Source organism: Acomys minous, assembly GCF_964271855.1.
Source record: "Acomys minous genome assembly, chromosome: 11".
NCBI lineage: Eukaryota > Metazoa > Chordata > Mammalia > Rodentia > Muridae > Acomys > Acomys minous.
The window spans coordinates 54,092,032-54,113,015 of NC_140492.1; the positions used below are offsets into that span (position 1 = coordinate 54,092,032).

A 20,984-nucleotide genomic window follows, 5' to 3' on the forward strand; every position below is an offset into this window, starting at 1 on the left:
CAAATGGAGGTTCATTGGTGCCCATCATCTTATTTGAGAAAAATAGGGGTGTTGCTAGGAGCTGACATGTCTCACTGTCAAAAAAGCCTTTTATTAATAAAACATCTTTAAATGCCTGTTCTGAAGATCTCTGAGGTTTTTGAAGACCATCTGTCTATCTATAGTATATCTGAATAGGCAAACATTGCTTGTTTCTAGCTATTTTCTATCTGACTAACTTTGAAAACATCTACAGGAGGCTAAATAAAGCTTATTTCACTGGGCAGTGGTGGTACATGCCTTTAATCCCAGCACTTGGGAGGCAGAGGCAGGTGGATCTTTGTGAGTAGACAGGAAGTGCAGTGAGTTCGAGGCCAGCCTCGCCTACAAAGCAAGTCCAAGACAGAGAGAAACCCTGTCTTTGGGGGGTGGGGGTAAAGATTATTTCTGTGATTAACTAGACCAGCACCTAACATGGAGATACGTTTGATTGACTGTTAGTTTGCATTTCTTAATTACCTTGGGCAGTTTATAATGACAGCTTCTAAGGACTAGAATTTCACATTGTATTTTTAAAAGAGTTGCATAGGTACAATACCTTAAACAAGAGTTTCAACATATATACAGTATGTTCTAACAAAAATAATCTTTTTAAAAAATTTTATTTTTCAAGGTAAAATTTCTCCTTATCTTGGCTCTCCTGGACTCACTTTGTAAACCAGGCTGGCCTTGAACTCACAGAGATCTACCTGCCTGTGCTTCCCAGAGTGCTGGTATTGCAGGCACGGGCCATCATGCCCGGCTACAAAAACAATATTAAATTTGTATCTATATAGAATAATCTATACCGATGTAAAATATCTGGCTTGTTGCTCTCTAGTCTCTGTCATTATTTGGGAGCTAGAGCGGATATAGAAACACCCTAATTTTATACATGGTCAAGAAGCAAGAAGAAGAAAGTTGAAGAGCAAGTGACAAGAGTCCTGCTGCTGTTTTCAGTGACATGTTGCCAAGGCCTAATGTCCTTCTGGCTTTACCTCCTAAAAGTTCCACCAGCTTCCAGCATTGCCACACAGCTCTGGCAGGCTGCATTCTACTTACTACCAGGGAGCTGGTGAGAACCTCCTGGCTAGGGGCTATGTCATCACTTGGCTAAATATGAGTCAGTGAAGGGAGATGGGTGTGCATTTGGGATGCAGGAAAGTAGCAGGGGAGAGTGGTGGTGGGGACGATGTGCATAGTCCATTGCCTTCCCCACCACTCGGAAGCTATGCCAAGGCAAGGGTAGGACGGCCTCAGGCCAGGATTTGACAAAGCCTAGAGCTAGAAATGACTGGCAGAACCCCAGAGATCAGAGCCAAGACACAGAGGATCTCAGGTCTGGCTTCTCATTAACTCATCCTTGTACACTTTAAGCATATAGTGTCAGGACTCAGGGTATCTGAGGAACTACACTCAGTGACCAGAAGGAAGAAAAGAAGTTCTTTCAGTGCATGATATTGACAACTTTGACTTCTGAATGGATTCAAGCAACCATGGTCAATATCTTCAGTTCCATGGGGCAAGAAATCAAAGCATCTGGCTACATTCTACTGGTATGAGCGCCCTTTCCTCAGAGTAAAAGTACCTGTTTCTGATATCCCAGAACGTACCAATGAACCTGTGTCCTGTTTCCGGTTTTTACTGTATCATATGATAGGATATGCTATGCTATAAGAAAAGATATGATGACCTTGCTATCCTTACCCCGCCATTTTTTTTCCTCGAGAGGGTGTGGGAGAAATCGGGCCCAGGATTTTAGGAACTGCTTATGGCTTAAATGTGTCTTCTCCAAAGTTCAGGTACTGGCAGCTTGACAGAAGATCAGCCCTGGGGGCTCCTCTCTCAGAAGGACCATTTAAACTTGCATCAAAGAGGCTTCGTGCTGAGCATGATGGCTGCGTTCCTAATTCCATCTCGTGGGAGGCAGGAGAACTGCTGTGAGTTCAAGGCTATCCTTGGATACGTAGGAAATCTGAGACCAGCTGGAGGTCCATAAGACCCCGCGAAGGGCGAGAGAGATGTCTCAGCAGCTGAGAGTACTTACTGTTCTTTCAGATAACCCAGAATTGCTTCCCAGCACCCATACGATGGTTCATAGCTCTTCTTAATTCTAGCTTCAGGGGACCTGACACACTCTTCTGACCTCTGTGGGCACCAGGCATGCATGTGGCACACATATACTCTCATACGTATTGAAGAAGAAGAGGAAGAAAAAGAAGAAGAAGAAGAAGAAGAAAGAGGAAGAGGAGGAGGAGGAAGAGGAGGAGGAGGAGTGATGGTGGGGGTGGTAGTGGTGGTAAGGGAGGAAGAGAAAAATAAAAACAAAAACCCCTGAAGGAAGCTAGAGAGACGGTACAGTAGTTAAGAGTGATCACTATTTGGTTCCCACGCATCACATTGGGTAGGTCACCACTGCCTTTAACTCCAGGGATATTAAATGCCCTCTTCTGGCCTCTGTGGGCACTGCACTCACCTTCATGTTCTCACACAGACATAGACAAACGTACATGAATTTTAAAACTAGAGTTTTCACAGATGTTTGGCTTCCTTTTGCCTTCTGTCATCTCAGGACCAGCATTCCTCCCCTGCGGAAACTACAGCTCTCACGGGCTGTTTAACATGCCGGAACCTTGGCTTCTGATTTCTCAGTGTCTGTTACAATGAGAAATATATTTTGTGGGCTCCAGTACTGTCCCTGGTACTCACTAGATTCTCAGCGAGTGTCTGTTAGCCTCCTTTCCAAGGAGACAACCAAGATACTCTGAATGGCTAAACTTCCAGATACCCAGAATTCCTTTCTGTCTTCCGGGGATATTCTCGTCACAGACAGGCAGTAGCAAAGAGCTGGCCCATCTGCAGCCTAAACCTTGCCATTTTGGTCAGGACATTGTAGAAGATGCTGTAGAAATGCAGTGAGAAGTTCAAGTGTTTGCTGCCCTGCTTCTGTCTGATAAGGTTTGAAGAGGCAAGATAGGAGCTTCTGAAAAGTTAACAATGAAGGATTTATATGATAGCCCAGGATCAACAATAGAGCCGCTATCAGGGACCTATCAGGAGTAGAAGATTTATTACCTAATAAATCAGGACAGCTGGCACTAGTCCGAAGGGAAGCCGCTTCAGGCTAGGGAAGCCGCTTCCGGCTAGGGTAGTTCAAGGAAGGTGAGAGGGGCAAAAGGCCTCCGCCAGGTGGGGTGTACTGTGGAAATAGCACACTCTTGGACAAGAGCAAGGACGCTTAGTAAGCTGAGAGTTCTGGAGCTCCATATGGAGCGCCTCAGACTCCAGGACAGTGAGAGCACCCTAGAGAAAATGGAGGGGAGGGAGGGCTTCCCAGTCCCACGGAGGTGTGGGAGCTGACAAGGGTTCTACGCTAATCACTTGAGGTATACTTTGTATCTCCACATGCCGTGGGGTCTTACGGGTCCCTAACTCAGTGTCTTTTTGTGCTAATCCTCAAAGCGGGGAAAAATCAGCTTGAGGTGCCTTATCTTGCTTTCAGTGTAACCTGTGCTCAGAGGTGAATTTCTTGTAGGGGCTGGAGTGAGCAGGTGGTAGCTTCCGGGAGGCCACCTTCCAGCCCCGGGGACCACGCAGTGACTCAGCAGAGAGGATTTTGCAAGAGGCCCACAGAACCAGACCAGCCGGCTTTTTCCCAGGATACCTCAGGCGTGGCCCTTGCCCTGCTGTGTTGAAATTCCACTCTGTTCTAGAAGCGTACCTGTATCATGTGCTCTAGAAACAGCGTTGGGAGAGTCCGAGAGTTGCCTAGCAGTCTCCAGTGCGACTTGAGTGCGCACCGGGGCTCAGGCGCTAACCGGCTCGTGACTCTCCGCCTTATCAACACTTTCCCAGGAAGAGTTTCTTCACCACTGAGTTCATATCTACTTTGTAGGCCGTAATAAGCATTAATGGACAAGGATTAAATGGCACGTAGTAGCTGTCTTATATATAGGAGTATGTGTGTTAATATAATCCTGAGATTCCAGTGAGGAAAAAACAGTTCCACTTTTTTGTGGTTGTTGTTTTATTTTGTTTTTCAAGACAGGATTTCTCTGTGTAGCCTTGGCTGTCCTAGACTCACTTTGTAGACTAGGCTGGCCCCAAACTCACAGCGATCCGCCTGCCTCTGCCTCCAGAGTGCTGGGATTAAAGGCACGTGCCACCATGCCCGGCCAGTTCCACATTTTTGAGCCACATTTGAAACAAGTTTTAAATATCGATCAGGATGGGCTTCGGTGGTGACTACTCCCTGGGATTCCCATCTGAGTGGCCAGGAGATGTGTTGTAGGAGCTTTTAAGGGCAAACCCATATGGCCACCGTATTTTTTTTTTTCAATGTGGCATTGCTATTTTCCAAGAACTACAACTCCCAATATTCCAGGAAGTTACCTGGTCCTTGGGCAGGTGGGGCTTAGAGGTACAACTCTGAGTTTTACAATGCCTACTTCTATTGCAAAGTGTAATGTTTCTACAGGAAGTCACTCATTTCTTTTGGCTACCCTTTAAAAGAAATCACATGTATCTTTGCCTTTGGTCCCACCCTAGTATCACGTCTCCCCTAGGGAAATGCTCTTTACTGAAAAGCCAACTGGCTCCAAAGGGCGCTGAACCGAAGGGCCAGTTTCACACTGTTGTAGCTATCGGTTCCCAGAGGAACAAGCTGAAAACAATGACAGTGAGCTTAAAGGGAAAGAAGGCTTCTGGAAGTATCCATAGGCTTTCTAGGAAGTTTTCTGGGATGTTTTATCTGCCTTTTCTTTTTTCTTTTTTTTTTTTTTTTCCAGAATGTCTGCTCTGTTCTGACTGTTCCTCTCACACCAGCAGGCACACTGAGAGTTGTTGGTTCGAGGCAGCGGGCACACAGTCCGTGAGAAACTTGCGCGTGCCGGTGCTGTTGATGGGAGAGCCTTTCAGAAATTCTTGCCCCTTCGCTAACAACCGTGTTTACTTGAATGAAATGAATGCAGTAAGGAAAGCCAAATAGCCACTCTGCCGATGAAAAGAGAAAAATAAATGTATTCCAAACTGCGAAGGCTGCCTGTCTCTCAAGAGAGCAGAGAGAAGCTGGCTGGCGGGGTGGTGAGGCTATGTATCTTCTGGGCTGTAGGGGGCTGGGTACCTGGGAGGGGGGCAGCCTGGGAGCTGGGGTGGGATACCAGGCATATGTTAGTGGGAGAGCCACATGTCCCTTTGGCCAGGTAAAGAGAATGACTCCTTTTAGCAAGTAGGAACTATCTTCAAGCACCGCCCCCCGCCCCCATCCCCTGAGGAAACACTGACGTCTGTCTAAAAGCACAACCTTGGGAAAAGGAATTTCTTGGAGGACGTGACATTTATAGTGGCACAGTTGGCACCATTTTACATGCCAGCTAACTGAGCCTTCCTAAATACCTTACAGGATACAGGCATTCCTATTCCAGTTTATATCTGGGGAAACGGTGCCACAAAGAGGTTGTACATCTTGCCGACGAAACGCTACGCCCCTTCCGTGAACAGGCGGAGCACCCGAGTCCTGCCTCCCCAGGTGGACCTCTCCGAGCTGCTTTGCTGGCCTCACTGTTCTGGCGGTGTCACGTTCCTTCCTTGATTTATTTCTTTTGACACATATTTGCAGACCAACAACCTTGTGGAGGAAAGGATGCTGGGCCAGGATCGCCGACGAGCAGCTACTACGTGCTCCAGCCTTGTGGCGCTCGCTCCTAGTTTGGAGGACAAAGTGGAGAAGTAAACAGAGGGTCATCACGTGTTTCTTAGACTGAAGAAAGGACAAAATAAAGGCATCTCAGCTTTGCTGCCCCCTGCCTCCTGCCTCTGAATTCAGCCTCTAGCTGTCTCTGCTGAGAGCTGAAACCCCACACTGGTTTAGAGGAGGGTGATTTGAAGGAGCTAGCCGCCCAGCAAGCCGAGCCTGGAGCCTCCACTCTTTGCTGCTTCAGTCCTTCATGCGGCCTCCCTCTCAGCTCTCTGTGCTTCGGACTTTTTTCTTTTTCCCTTTTCGCCTAGTTCCCTCCAGACCTATCTCCACAGGGCCTTTTCCCAGCACCCGGTTCTTCCCAGCCACATGCCTTAGGGAAACACTGACTCAGATTAGGGAAACTGACAGTAGATATCTTGCCATACAGCATTGCTACTTCCTGTCTCTCCGCCACTTCAGTAGTGAACTGGACATATCGCAGGGTGTTTTCCTCTTCAAACGTAGTTGTCTGAAGATGCTGAGGTCAGAGGGGTCAGAGTAGGTACCCCGGGGATAGGGGGAGCGGCGAGGAGAGTGTTGTCTTGCACTCGGCCTCTGGAGAAGTTCCATGCAGATGCTCATATCCTCCTCCGGTCAACAGATGTCTTGAAAATTCTGTCTGGTGTCCCAGGACCAAGCCTAAGAAGCAAGAATCTCCAAGAGAAGACTTTGATCAAAAAAGGTTTCTTAGCCAGGTGTGGTGGCACACACCTTTAATGCCAGCACTTGGGAAGCAGAGGCAGGGGGATCTCTGTGAGTCTGAGGCCTGTCTTCAAAGCCAGTCCAGGATGGCCAGGGCTATTACACAGAGAAACCCCGTCTTGAAGTCCACACCTCCACCCCCAGCTTTCTTTCTTGTTTCTCAGTAACTCCATTATCCTCTCAGCCCTTCCCTAAGAGACTTAAAGTACTGTCATTTTCAGGATTCAGTTGCTTCTGGGTCTCCGAGTGATGTTATTTCATGGTTTTAATGCACTGAGGGAAGCAAAGCCAGGTGGTTGCCTCCCTTTCTGGCTCTGCTCTCGGCTCAGAACAAGGTCTTTACCCTCCTGCCTTTGTTTCCTTGCTCCCCCTAGTTTTCATCATTTGCCTGCTCAGAAAGCTGCCCATCAGCCATTTACCAGGTTCTTCTCTGTGCAAATCTCTCTGAGGTACTGTCAGGTTGGGACACACAGAAGGAAGATGTGCTCAGTGCTTTTCTGGGAACTTGTAATCCATGGAGGAAACATATGTCAGTGGGGCTTTGGACCCACTTTAAAAGTGATGCAGTTCTTTTAAAAATCATGTCTTGGGCTGGAGAGATGGCTCAGTGATTAACAGCTCCTACTGCTCTTGCATTGAGTCAGGGTCCAATTTTCAGCACCTACATAGTGGCTCACAACTGTTTGTAATTCCAGCTCCAGGGGTCTGATGCCCTCTTCTGACCTCCATGGGCACTGCATGTATGCAATACATGGATACACATGCAGGCAAAATACTCATACGCATTTTTAAAAAATCCTTCAAAAAGTTTTAAGTTCTACAGGAGCAGGAGAGCCAGCCTTGCCATGATGACATGGGAGAGGGAAACAGGCCCTGCTCTGAGGACATGAGAGCAGGAAAGCCGGCCTTGCCATGATGACAGCTGGCCCTGCCACAATGACATGGGAGCTGGAGAGCGGGCCCTGCTCTGAGGACATGAGAGCAGGTAAGCTAGCCCTACCATGATGACATGGGAGCAGGAGAGTGAGCCTTGCCCTGATGATTTGGGAGCGAGTGAGCCAGCCTTGCCCTGAGGACACGGGAGCAGGAGAGCTGGCCTTGGCCCAGTGACACAGGAGCAGGACAGTGGGCCCTGCCCTGAGGACAAGGAAGGGGGGCCTGATCCAGGCCTTTGAGTGGACCTCACCCCAATATCTACCCCATGTATGACCTGCTGGGACACATGAAGGGGCTGGACCTGCAGATTCAAAGATTAAGAAGCTCCAGGACACACGGCAACAACGGGATATCCGACAGCAGTCCCAGTGAGGATCAGGTAACGATAGTGTAGGCCTCCAACCAGACTCATGACTCCTAAGCAATGAACATTTGAAAGTAAACATATGTGGACAAAAGGCTATACCGGGTGATACACTACAGCTTCTGTGACAAGATTTTTTGTTTGTTTGTTTGTTTTATTTTACTAGAGGGAGGAGAGGGAGTTTGGTGCATGACATGTAAATCATAGACATTAAATAAAAAGAAAAAAGAAAAAAGTTTTAAGTTCTGAAAAGCCATGCCTCCCACACAGGATGCTTTCTTTCTTGAACTCAGAGTGGTCCAAGTTGGTCATTTAAGAAAAGTGGGCTTGGGATAACTTGGGAGATAAGGACAGGTCTTTGTTGTGAAGAAAGATGTCTTCAGTACCAAGATTTTCTCTTTTTTTCTTTTGTTTGTTTGTTTACTTTTGGTTTGAATTTTTCAAGAAAGAGTTTCCTTGTGCAGCCTTGGCTGCCCTGGACTCGCTTTGTAGACCAAGCTGGCTGCGAATTCACAGAGATCCCGCCTGCCTCTGCAGTCCCAAGATTTTCTATCAGCAGAAAACATATTGTAGGGGGCTGGGCATGGTGGCACACACCTTTAATCCCAGCACTTGGGAGGCAGAGGCAGGTGGATTTCTGTGAGTTCGAGGCCAGCCTGGTCTATAAAGCAAGTCCAAGACAGTCAAGGCTACATAAAGAAACTCTGTCTTGAAAAAAACAAAAAACAAAAACAAAAATAAAAACAAAAACAAACAAACAAACAAACAAAAAAATATTGTAGGGGCAGAGTTGGGCCTGGCACTATGCCTGGCCTTAGGACCAACAGTTACATGGTGTGATGACGGCAGCAGAGGCAATGTTTACTTCCAAAGGATTCCTTGGCACAGTTAACTGATTTTTCTTCAAGAATGTAACCAAGAACTTGGCAAGAGCACATGCATCCCTTTAAGGATCTCGTCATTGGCTGCCCTGGGTAGACGCTTCAGAAAATCTATGCGCGAGGAGGAGAAGTGATGGGACGCAGTGTTTTCCAATAGTGGCCCTCTTTGCATGTACATCGGGAGCATTTGGCATTGATGTTCCACCTTCTCAGTCACGTCTAGTATAGTTTACAAAGTCATTTTTGGCAAGATGCATAATTAAAGCTTCTATAACCAAGGCCAGACCACGGGCCAGAAAACATCCTTCATGTTCAACTGGAGGCCGGTTGGTTCCATCTGGGGATGCTTTGGGAAAGCCAAAGAGCAACACATGCCTCACCTAAACCTTGACTGGCAAGCTATTGAGAGCACGTGAAGTGTGTGTGTGTGTGTGTGTGTGTGTTGGGGGCAGGAAGTCTAGATGAGAAAAGGATGGGGCTGTGGAAGGGCTGGGCCTGTGGTGGTAGGGGGTCTAGACACAGAATGAGAGGCCTGGGCACTTAGTTGTGAATCCTTGGGGTCAACATTAAGGGACTGAGGGGCTGCTAGTGGTGGCATAAGGGGGGAGGGGAGGGAAGGAGAAACCCAGTCAGAGGAGAAGTCTCTGTGGGTCTACGCCGTTTCCTCCACCCACTAAAGGGGCTGTTACTGTTTTTGTGGTTTTAAGACAGGGTTTCTCTGTATAATAGTGCTGGCTGTCCTGGAACTCACTTTGTAGACCAGGCTGGCTTCAAACTCACAGAGATCCGCCTGCTTCTGCCTCCCTGAGTGCTGGGATTAAAGGTGTGCTCCACCATGTGCTGGCTAAGGGAATGTTTTTGAAATAAGGACCTGTACAAAGAGATCACCATAGAGTCTATTACAAATGGAAACCAGCTGGGCGGTAGTGGCGTACGCCTTTAATCCCAGCACTTGGGAGGCAGAGGCAGGTGGATCTCTGTGAGTTCGAGGCTAGCCTAGTCTACACAGCTAGTACCAGGAAAGTCAGGGCTGTTACACAGAGAAACCCTGTCTGGAAAAACCAACAGAACAAACAAACAAACAAACAAAAACCAGGTGGAAACTTGCCAAAAAAATGTGTTTGGAACCTTCAGAGCCCAACAGCAACTCTGTATTTTACCTCCTTCCAGTGGCTTGGACTTCCCCAGATTCCTCCTTCTCGGTGCAAGAGTATAATTATTAATTTGAAGTGGGAAGACCCACATTAAAAAAAATCTTTTTGGATTTTTTCGAGACAGGGTTTCTCTGTGTAGCCCAGGCTGTCCTGGACACACTTTGTAGGCCAGGCTGGCTTTGAACTCACCGAGATCTGCCTGCCTCTGCCTCATTGAGTGCTGGGATTAAAGGTGTGTGCCACTGAGCCCGGCTGCAAGATTATCATCATAAAAGAGACTTATTTTGAGGGTCATTTCTCTTTTATTAAGGTAACACGGGGCCATCATACAAACAACACACATGGAAACTACAACACTGCCCCCCCCCCCAAAATAAATTGTGAAATTTGTATTGAAGATGCTGTCCTCCCAGCAGAGCCTCCGTGGGTAAGCATCTCGAGGCCCAGGAGGTGGCAGCAGACCTGAGAGTCTGTGACACATCTGTGAGATGTTTAGTGTCCAATGTCCCTGCCTCCTTCACAAAAACCACATTCAGTGCTGATGCAGCATGCCAGTGGGTTGAGTTCCTGGAGCTCACTCTGTACCAATGGCCTGAGTCCCCTCGAGCCGCAGGTGTGCCCCAGCAGTGGGAAGAGGCAGGATAGAGAACTTGGCTTTGTCCTCTAGGATTGCAGGGTGAAGACATCTTACCAGCTCGCTCAGCCTCTGTTCAGCCTAGATCTTGCCTGCCACCCCTCAAAAGCATGAAGGGGGAGAAGGGTCCCTGGGGAAAGTCACCAACGCCCAGTTTCAGTCATGTATGCAAATTCTCTACTAGTCACTTTCCAGCAGTGTTGGGGGGGGATGTCCCCCCATTTCTCTAAACCTCTTGGTCCCTAGCTGTAGAAATAAAAGTGTCTAAGCAGGGCGATGGTGGCGCATGCCTTTAATCCCAGCACTCGGGAGGCAGAGGCAGGTGGATCGCTGTAAGTTCGAGGTCAGCCTGGTCTACAAAGCAAATCCAGGACAGTCAGGGCTACACAGAGAAACCCTGTCTCAAAAAAAAATAAAAACAAACAAACAAAACAAAATCAGAAACAAAAACAATGAGTGTCTATTTCAAAGGGTTTTCATTAGGAACGACTGGGATTTGGTATTGCCAAGTACCAAGCCAGACTCGGGTGAAATGTTCACAACCTCTTTTCTTTCTTTCTTGCCCTTCTTGCCAGTCATTTATTCCCCTCCCCCTCTTGTGTTCAAGTAGAATAGTGTGTCACTGGGAGAAAGCAGGGGACAGGCTCCAGGTACTACCGAGCCGAGCCGAGCCGAGCCGAGCCGAGCCGAGCCGAGCCGAGTTGAGCCGAGCCAGAAGCTGGACCCTTGTTATAGCGATGCTTACTGCCTTCAGCAGAAAGCAAGCCACCCCTCCCGTGGACTGGAAGGACGGAAGTGCAGGCTCATCTACCTGGTAGGTCCGTTCACTAAAAGGCTAGTTTGGTGGGTCACATTGGTTCTGCAGAAGCCTATTCCTCCATCTTTTCAGTGCAGCCAGCCAGGCAGCTGGCCACTTGGTATGCATTCAGAGTTTCGTAGAATACAGGCAGAGCTGAATTGGGCGACTCTCTCTGCTTGCTTAGCACCTTCAGTATAAGGAGTTATTATTTTACCGTCCCTCGCTAGAGCTCTGAGGTAGTAGTAGAGTGGGCTATGCTCTCCTTTTCATAGATCAAGGCGTTTTCAGAGGAGGAACAAACACAGTCGAGGCTGGTCAAGGCACGGCGCCGATCAGGTCCCCCAAAGCTGAAATCTGGCTCTCCTCCCACCACCCCGGGTTCTGTGGGACCCAAACTGACCTCTGTGACCAGCCCCACCTCACCGCTTTTCACACTAGTGTGGGCTTCAAGTCATCTTTGAAGTTCACAACAGGCTTGGAACGAGCCCACAGCTTCTCCCAGGAGGCCAGCCCCGAAGCCGGCTCAAGGTCACTGTCTGATGTGTCACTGTCATTGGAATCCAAAGAGCTCTGGAAGCAGATGTCACAGTAGGGCCGGTGGCAGCGGCAGAAGAACTCGTCTGAGCTGCTGGACTCGCTGTCCAGGTTGTAGCACTCAGAAGACAAGGAAGGACAGCCAGTGGCCGCTAGCGGATGAGGCTGACGCTGCCTGGGCAGAGCTGGTGAAGAGGGCAGGCATGGGGCGGTGGGATTTTGAGCCTGGGCAGAAGCGGAAGGTTTGCAAGAAAAAGTTACGTCACATCCTCCGGCCCCCTGAGCCTCGGTCTGGCATTGTTTACCCCCTTCCAAGGTACCCCGTGTCTGGGGAGGATCCGAGAGCAGTGACAGTTTTACAGGAGAGGACTTTGGTACCTTGGATCTTGCATTGTGGCGGTCTAGCCTGGGGCTGTCTCTGTTCCGCACAATCAGCCCACTCTGTGCACCAGAAACAGTACTATTTGCTTGACGCCCCTTATTGAGGGACATAGCGCCAGGGATGTGGGAGCGAGCCCGCTGGGCTGCCCGTCTCCTCCTCACTATGTACGGGCTGAAACCCAATTTAGAAGCGGATAGCTTCTGGGGGCTGTGGGAAGTGGTACTCTTCCACAGCTGCTGGGAACAAGGTTCTGGGGAAAGGGGAGCCTCGGGGCCCAGATCCAGCTCTTGTAAGACTTCCTGAAGCTTCTCTCTGACTACTGAACTGACCCAAGGTAGCCTCTCTGGAAGTTCCTCTGAGGTCTGCTCAGGCATATGAGGGTCTTGGGCCACTCTATCTGCCATGAAACTCTGGCTTGGGGCCATGGGTCCCTGATGTCTTCTTTCAGGATCCTCACTTGGTTCAGCCTGTGGCTTCTGGCTGCAACCCGTATCCAAACGGTCACAAAACTGTTTCGATGGTACGTTGTCTTTTTGGTCTGGAGAGGGGCTGGTGTCCCTTCTAGATGCCCCGGGGCTTTGCATGTGCTGGGTGGCCGCCACTGAGGCATGAAGAGAGTTCTTGGCAGCTGTTTTAATATCATTCTCAGAGGCAACAGGGTGTTCCGAAGCTCCCTGAAGTGCCAGCCCGTGGGCGGAGGCTGCAGCTGGGACAGGCCACTCCGGGGAGTCACAGGTGCGCTCTGCAGACATGAGCTTCACCAGCTTCTCTTTGGCGTTGCTGACTTGTTCTTGCAGGCTTTCAATTACCGCGTTTTTCTGTGGAGTAAAAAACAAGACCCTCAACAAAAGACGCTGCTGGGAGGTGCACAAGGCCTTCTACGGTGCAAAGTGTGACATTGGAGACCTACGCCGAGTGTTTATAATGCAGTGACTGACGTGTGAAGGCCAGGAGAGGCCATAGGATGTATTGTCACCGTGGGCTCCCTCTCTCTCCCCTTCCCGGGCCTAGATTGTGCACTGCTGTTTGTGACGGTGAAGGAGGCCTAGCTTTCAGTTTTGCTGGTACCTGCCTCAGCATCGCAATGTCTCCAGCCCCAAGGGGTCAGGGTCCTCTGTAGGGCAGCAGCCTAAACAGTGTTTTGGGACTGCCCAACTCAGGTTTCTCACACTTGTGCAAGCCACAAACGGATCTGAAGCACATCTCCAGGCTTGACAAACTTGAAGACAAATGTTTCGTCTCTTGTAAAATATCCTGGAAAACAGGATGAATAGGGAAAGGGAAGGTGGAAATTCCTGGGACAACCTTTGATACTGGAGCTAAGAAGAGCCAATGAGAATCTCAGTTTGGTTTCAACACTTCCTTGGAAGTGGCAGGGCCTCTTGGTGTGAGAGGCCTAAGCGGTCTATTAGTAGCTCTTAAAGAACTGTTGTGTTGAGCCGGGCATGGTGGTGCACGCCTTTAATCCCAGCACTCAGGGAGGCAGAGGCAGGAGGATTGCTGTGAGTTCTGAGGCCAGCCTGGTCTACAAAGCAAGTCTTGGATGGCCAAGGCTAACACAGAGATATCCTGTCTCGAAAACCGTAATAAACAATCCAGCCTGGCCATGGACTGAGCCTTTGTTTGCCTGTCAGATTACGTGCAAACGTTGGCCAGAAGCAGTTCTCTTTGGTTAGAGACAGGGTCTCACATTGTACCCCAGCTGGCCTACAAGTCACTGTCTAACGCTGGCCTGAGGTTCATGGCAATCCTTCTGCCTTGATATCCCAAGCATGTGCCAGGACACCCAGTCAGAAATGTTCACTTAAGGGGGCACTACACAGAGTAAAACCTTCCAGTAAATTCGTAGTGGTCCTGTAAGCCCGCTGTCCCGGTGTGAAATCAGAAGGCAGTGTTTACTGGTGCTGGCTCTCCTGGTTTCCCATCAGAAGAGACCGGTGGAGCGGGTGGGCGGGACTTCCATGGGAAGTTCCACCTGCCAGTCCCCCATTTCTCCTCCTGAGGAGTGGTAGGCCTGGCTCTGGTTGGATGAGTGAAGACCACCTTGAACAGAGGCCATGAGTGACAGGAAGACACTCAGGCTCCTTGTGTTGTGTGGGACGTGTCAGAGTACCCATGATGGCTTCTCAGTAGAGACTTGGCCCCTTTCTTCCTCCCCCGGCACCCACTCCCGAAACCTCCCCTGCATCTCCTCATGCCAGGCCCAGCAGGCAAGAGAATGCCATAGCTGACAACCATGCTCTAGGACAACGGTTCTCAACCTTCCTACTGCTGCGACCCTTTAACACAGTTCCGCATGTTGTGGTCACCGCGCCCCTCCCAGTCAAAGAATTATTCCATTGCTACTTCATAACTATAATTTTGCTACCATTATGAATTGTAATATAAATATCTGATATGCAGGACATCTGATATGTGACCCTGTGGGGTTTGCAACCAACAGGTTGAGAAACACTGCTCCAGGGGTAAAACAGGCCTTCTGTTTCCTTGGGCCTGGTCTACAAATGGCTTTGCGGTATAGGACAATCTGACCCTCCAAACGGGAAGAATGCCCTTCTCCAAGCCAGGCAAACATCCGAAGCTGGCTGACCACAGCTTCAGAAACGTTGATGTAAACGGTCAATTTCCCTCTTTCCACAAAAGGAAGCAGGGCTGTTTCCCTCCCGGCTTCATGTTAATTAGAGGCATGGTGTGAGGTCCTGCCATGGTAGTCTAGAATCTGACCTCCCCGGGGCAGCAGCTTTTTAAATGAATTTTTCAATCATTATTTTGGTCCCCGGTGGGAAGCAAAAATGTCACAACTGCATGGGGGCACAGGCCTTAGGAGTCCACAGCTCACTTCTCTAGTACCAGGAAGAAAAGGTGATGGCAGCTTCCTCTGTGGCAGAACATGGAAGGGAGGGCCGTCAGGCTAAGGGGGCAGACAGTCCGTCCACTGCTTTCATGCACAGTGGGAGGTCAAGGGCAGATGCTGCTCTTCACCACTTCCAGGGCAACAGGTCCAGAACGAGAAAAACCGCTTGTGCATGTCTAGAGCTAGGGGAACTGAGGCCGGAGGATCACAGTTTGTTGGCAGACTGGGCTACCTAGACACTGTCTCAAAAGCAAAAACTGCAAAGGAGGTCCAGTGAGCTTAGCTGGACAGGTGCTGTCCTGTGTAGGGAAGGGGCAGGGCTGGCAGCCAGGATGCGGAGTAAACCATCCCTTGCTTGCTAACCTCAGGTCCCCAGGACTGGCTGCTGCCTCTCAGGCCTCTTGTATGGGAGATACTCGGGCATAGGCAGTGCGGCAGAGACAGCCTTTCGCTGGTTATGTACTTGAGCCTGCTAAGGGCTCTTTTCCTGCGGACTCAAGGTTTCTTTTTGGAAAGAGTGCATTCAGCCTCAGCGTGGGAAACAGGGCTGCTCAAAGAAAAATTACCATAAGGCTAAAGAGTCCGTTCCAGTCCGTTCGGCTGTTCCAGTGTCAGCCGGCCCTAAATGAAAAGCATCCTGCTGGTTCTAGCCAAATTTCGGGCCTTCTGTTCACCAGGGGAGACATTTCTCTAAAGACTTTACAGAGCCCCAGGGGCGCAGCGACTCCACTGCCAGGTGGAGAGAAATCTGGCTTTGAAACAATGTAAAGGGGGGAGAGGTTTTTTTCTGGTGGATAAAGAAGGTCTAGAATGGAGGGTGTACTGTGGGGGCGCTAGAGAAGCAGGGCCCAGGGGTGCTGGCATCTGGATGCTTCTGAAGCTTTCCCCACACTGTTCTCTCATAGGGTCGTTCAGGCTCAGGACCCAGTGCCTCTATCAAAAGCAAAAAAAATGTCTGGTTTCCCTAATAGTTATTTGTGTGTGTGTGTGTGTGTGTGTGTGTGTGTGTGTGTGTGTGTGTGTGTGTGTGTATACATATGTATTATATAATTTGGCTTACTTAGTGTGAAAACACTAATTTGTTTACGTAAGCCCTGTACCACCTTCTTGGTTTTTTTGGGGTTTTTTTTTTGTTTGTTTTTTTGAGACAGGGTTTCTCTGTGTAGCCTTGGCTGTCCTGGACTCACTTTGTAGATCAGGCTGGCCTGGAACTCACAGCGATCTGCCTGCCACTGCCTCCCAAGTGCTGGGATTAAAGGCGTGCGCCACCAACCACCTGGCTGTACCGCCTCCTTATGGAGCACAGGCCTCAATTTTTGTTTTCCCCATATCCTTGACTTCAAGTCCATGTTTATGCTCATCTGGGAGAGGGGGCCAGCTCAGGTTCAAGTGCAAAACTAAGAAGGGCTGAGGCACCTAAGCCGCCTTGACGCTGTGATGGCGTTCAGAGACCCTTGTTCACCCCTACCCCAACATCTGTAGACACATCTGGAAGTGCTGGGCCATGAGAAGGTTGAGGTCTCCTGCTAGTCAGTGATGTCAGAGAGACCCAGAAGATCTTGGATACAGTGGCATGCTGTGTGTAAAGACTGTCCTCAGGGACCCCGCGGTCTCCTGGAGCTCAGGCTGTTGGAAACAATGAGGTTCCCTCTACATGGAGTTTTTTTTTTTCCCCCTCAAGCCTTCACCTGGCCAATTGTTCTTCGTCATTACCCTCCATACAGAGACGTGCCTCACTATTCTGCTGTGCTCCTTTACCTCCTCCTCCACCCAATTATTATTATTCTCCTTCGCCAATCCTGATGGCGTCTCTCCTGAGTCTCAGCACAGTTTCAGGTTTTTCTTTTTTAGTTTTTTTTTTTCCTTCCCTTTCTCTTTAGCTAGAGTCCCAGGTGACTGGCCTTGAACTCCCTATGGAACCCAGGATGACCTTGAACTTCTGATGCTCTTGCTTCCACTTCCTGAATACTGGAACCAAGCGCAGGTGCTGCCACACCTGGCTTAGTAGTCCTGGGACGAAAGCCAGGCCTTCGCGCATGCCAGATAAGCATTCCATCGGCCGAGCCACATCTCCAGCTCTTCCTGTCTATCACAGTTTAGGTGAAATATTTACTTAATCAATATTCCTTTGCTTCACTTGACTGTTGTGAACTCCATTAGGTCAGGAAGCCAGTTTGTCCAGTTCATCAGCATGTAGCACAATGACTCAGTCTACACCTGTCTGTTGCATGGGCTGACATGGACCAGGGTCACTGAGGGTGATGGTGAGGTCTTGCTTGTTGTTGGGGAAATTAGAAGACTGACTGGGACAGAGAATGTTGGCAGTAGGAACGTGGGGGGCCACGAGGGCATGCGGGGGGGGGGGCACGGGGCCTGTGGGGTTGCTTTCACGTGGCTGGAGCTCCTCACAGGGAGCCTGCTAGGCAAGGTGCAGCTTACTTCTGTGAGGAGCCTCTCCATGCAGCTCTTCTCGTCCCTCAAGTGGCAGTTCTGATCCTCCTCAAACGGGCTGTGGAGGCTTTTGCTGGGAGTGCTGAAATACTTGGCCATGCGTCGGATTGTTTGGTTTTCTCCTTCGAATGCTTTCCATTGCTTCAGCTGCGAGAAGAACACGTGTTATTTATTTAATTACGCACCCAGAAACACTTCGCTCGCTCTTTTCTCATAAATACACTGTCACCGACGCACAAATGCACACGCTGTTTACTCCTTAAAATGCCATTTGCCCCGCAGCGTTCACAGACAGCAATGACAGAAAAACACGGAGAGCGTTAAGGTCTCACGCTTTTAAAGTGCCCAAGAATAAGACAGAATATGATTGAAAACAACCTCTCTGTTGTCAAAGTGTCAAAGGAGATCAGAGGAGAGACACGACTACAGCAGCATTCCAAAGCTCTAGCTTGGGAGCCAACTGAACGATAAAGTGTCCGTGAAGCCGTTTCCAGCTGTATGTAGCTATTCATATTATTTTTCAGTTGTTGAGTGAGATGTTTTCTGCTGTCAAGAGCCCTGTTCATCGTTGGAGACCTTCTAACCCAAATTAATGGCTAAAGCACAAGTTAAAAACCAGCATCTGGCTGGGAGTGGTGACACACACCTGGAATCCCAGCACTCGGGAGGCAGAGGCAGGTGGATCACTGTGAGTCCAGGATAGCCAGGGCCACATAGAGAAACCCTGTCTTGAAAAACCACAAACAATAACAACAACAACATCTCTCAGTAAAATTAGAATGTCAGGCCCGACACATGGCTGTATTTTCTAACAGGGAAACTTGTAGGAGTGTGACTTTTCCAAGGTCACACATCACTTTCGACAGACACCTCCCACCACTACCTGCCACATCTTGGATTCTTATATAACTGAGGGGTGGGGGTGGGGTGGTCCAGAAACTGTCCTTTGGAAGCAATCTGTGGAGGCATGGTCTGGCCCACTTTCACAATGACGGATAGGAGTCTGCAGAGCTACTGAGACTGTGTGTCTACCTAGCGAGTGCCTAAGATGCGAACGACAGGGGACCCCAGCGGCAGAGGTCAGAGACCTCTTACCCTCCAGTCTCGGCACCCATTGTAGGGCCATCTCTGCAGGCTCAGAGACCGGCTCAACACAGGCATAACGCCACATCAAGCCTTGGGCTCATCTTCCCTAAGCTGGTGGAGTGAAGGCATTCTTTCACCAAAGCCCTCCAATTCCTTTTGGTCCCTCCTTTCTGCAGGTCCTGGGCCTTGAGACTTGACTCTTGTGAATTCTGGGAATGGACTCTTGCACTTTCCAAGAATCAAGGTACTTCTTCCAAAGGACTTGTAAATTTTTGTTTCTGGCTTCTGGGTAATGTGAATTCTATAGGTTGGGCAATCACTTGCTTGGCCCATAGGGAGTGGCACTATTAGGAGGTGTGGCCTTGTTGGAGTAGGTGTTTGGGGCGGGCTTTAAGGTCTCCTATGCTCAAGCTCCGCCCAGTGTGGGACAGTCTCCTGCTGCCCACAGATCAGGAGGTAGAACGCTTGGCTCCTCCAGGACCAAGCCTGCCTGCACACTGCCGTGCTTCTCACCATGATGCTAATGGACTAATTCTCTGAAACTGTAAGCAGCCCCAGTTAAACGCTTTCTTTTATAAGAGTTGCCTGGGGGTGGGGGGTGGGTGGAGAGATGGTTCAGAGGTTAAGAGCACTGTCTGTTCTTTCAAAGGTCCTGAGTTCAATTCCCAGCAGCCACATGGTGGCTCACAACCATCTATAATGAGATCTGGTGCCCTCTTGGGGCATGCAGGTGTACATGCATGCAGAATAATATGTAAATACATAAATCTTAAAAAAAAAAAAAAAAGAAAGAAAGAGTTGTCTTGGTCATGGTCAAACAGAATTTTGTGATTAGTCTAGAATATTCAGGTGGGGGAGCAATGTCATTATGAGAGTCCATGTAAAAAAGGAGGAGCTGTGGGTTGGTGGTGCACACCTTTAACCCTGGAGGCAGAGGCAGGTGGATCTCTGTGAGTTCGAGACCACCCTGGTCTACAGAGTGAGTTCCAGGACAGCAAAGAGGAGGAACGGCCATGAAGAGGGAGGGGGCATGAACTAAAAAAGGCAGGTGGGCTCTAGAAACTGTGAAAAGTCAAGAAATAGACCCCCCCTACACAGAGAAACCTTGTCTTGAAAAATAACACACACACACACACACACACACACCACACAAAACAAAACAAAACAACAAAAGAAAAAAAGGTGCCTGGAGACATGGCTCAGAGGTTAAGCGCACTGACTGCTCTTCTGGGGGTCCTGAGTTTAATTCCCAGCAACCACACGGTGGCTCACAACCATCTATAATGTGATCTGATGCCCTCTTCTGGCCTGCAGATGTACATGCAGGCAGAACACTATATACATAATAATAAATAAATAAATCTTAAAGAAAAAAAAAAGAGAGTCTCCCCCTTTGTCTGAAGAAAAATTGCAGGTTTATGGATACCTTGATGTTAGTCAAATTAGACCCATTTTAGATATCTGCCCTACAGAACTGCAAGGCAACAGATTTGTTTTGTTTTGTTTTCGTTTTTTAAATACTCATTTATTTATTATGTATATAGTGTTTTGTACAAGAAGAGGGCACCAGATTTCATTATAGATGGTTGTGAGCCACCGTGTGCTTGCTGGGAATTGAACTCAGGACCATTGGAAGAGCAGCCAGTGCTCTTAGCCTCTGAGCCATCTCTCCAGCCCCACATTTGTTCTGTTTAAAGCCATTGGCAATTATTACCACGGTCCCAGGAAGTAGTATCAGTGGGAATCCATGTGACATCCATAACAGGCAACTACTTTCTGACTTCTCAACTTACTTCTATTTCAGAAATAGCAAAGAGAGGCTGGAGAGATGGCTCAGGCGTCAAAAGCACTGGCTGCTGTTCCAGGGGACCCCAGGGTTCCCAGGACCCGCATGGCAGCTCACAACTGTCAGTAACTTCAGATCCAGGGACCCTGGTATCCTCTGTTGGTCTCTGTGGGCACCAGGAATGCACATGGTGCAAAGACATACGTGCAGGCAAAACTCCCATATACATAAAAATAATTAATAAAAATAAATTTAATTTTGAAATAGCAAAGAGCAGGAAGGCAAGATGGTCCAGTGGGTAAGGGTGCTTTCCACTAGGCCTGGTGACTTGGGTTCAATCCCAGGAACCCCTCCATAGTGGAAGGAGAGACCCAACTCCTCCTGCACGTTGGTCCTCCATCAATGCCCCATGGCACGCACACACACAAATAAAATAAAATTTTAAATGTAATAAAATGAGGGGGGTAAAGTCTGGATGGTCCTCCCTTGGAGCCCCTCCTACTCTTGGGAGTTGCTTCTCATTTCCTGTCTTACCCCTCTCCCCATCTGCTCCAGGCTTCTGTCTCAAGACTGACCTCCAATGCCCATTTGATGTGATGGTACCATGAGTTCTAGGAAAATCTGGGGCAGCTTCCAAAGCATTCAGCACACGGTATTTTAATTCCT

The 20,984-nt window shown here is 49.0% G+C and overlaps 1 protein-coding gene and 2 long non-coding RNA genes across 5 annotated transcripts in view; 2 read left to right on the top strand and 1 right to left on the bottom strand.

Annotated features, from left to right (window-relative positions):
- The window catches only part of LOC311609490, a 47,830-nt gene extending 42,783 nt beyond the window's left edge, over nucleotides 1-5,047 (top strand). The window contains exons 3-4 of one of the 2 annotated variants that reach the window (XR_014783405.1): nucleotides 1,821-1,958; nucleotides 4,806-5,047. This is a non-coding gene — a long non-coding RNA (uncharacterized lncRNA). The remainder of the gene's footprint in view (nucleotides 1-1,820; nucleotides 1,959-4,805) is intronic. The other variant, XR_014783406.1, reaches the window with a different exon arrangement.
- A 6,092-nt stretch (nucleotides 5,048-11,139) lies between these two features.
- The window catches only part of LOC311609491, a 30,065-nt gene continuing 20,220 nt past the window's right edge, over nucleotides 11,140-20,984 (top strand). Inside the window, exon 1 of the long non-coding RNA XR_014783411.1 lies at nucleotides 11,140-11,240. This is a non-coding gene — a long non-coding RNA (uncharacterized lncRNA). The remainder of the gene's footprint in view (nucleotides 11,241-20,984) is intronic.
- GPR156 (G protein-coupled receptor 156) overlaps nucleotides 11,233-20,984 on the bottom strand; it is an 88,524-nt gene continuing 78,772 nt past the window's right edge. For both annotated transcript variants that reach the window (XM_084802615.1, XM_084802616.1), the window contains 2 exons: nucleotides 17,435-17,593; nucleotides 11,233-12,959 (listed from right to left, as the gene is read on the bottom strand). In XM_084802615.1, coding sequence (XP_084658741.1) covers nucleotides 11,655-12,959; nucleotides 17,435-17,593 — 1,464 coding nt within the window. In that variant the 3' untranslated portion in view covers nucleotides 11,233-11,654. The remainder of the gene's footprint in view (nucleotides 12,960-17,434; nucleotides 17,594-20,984) is intronic.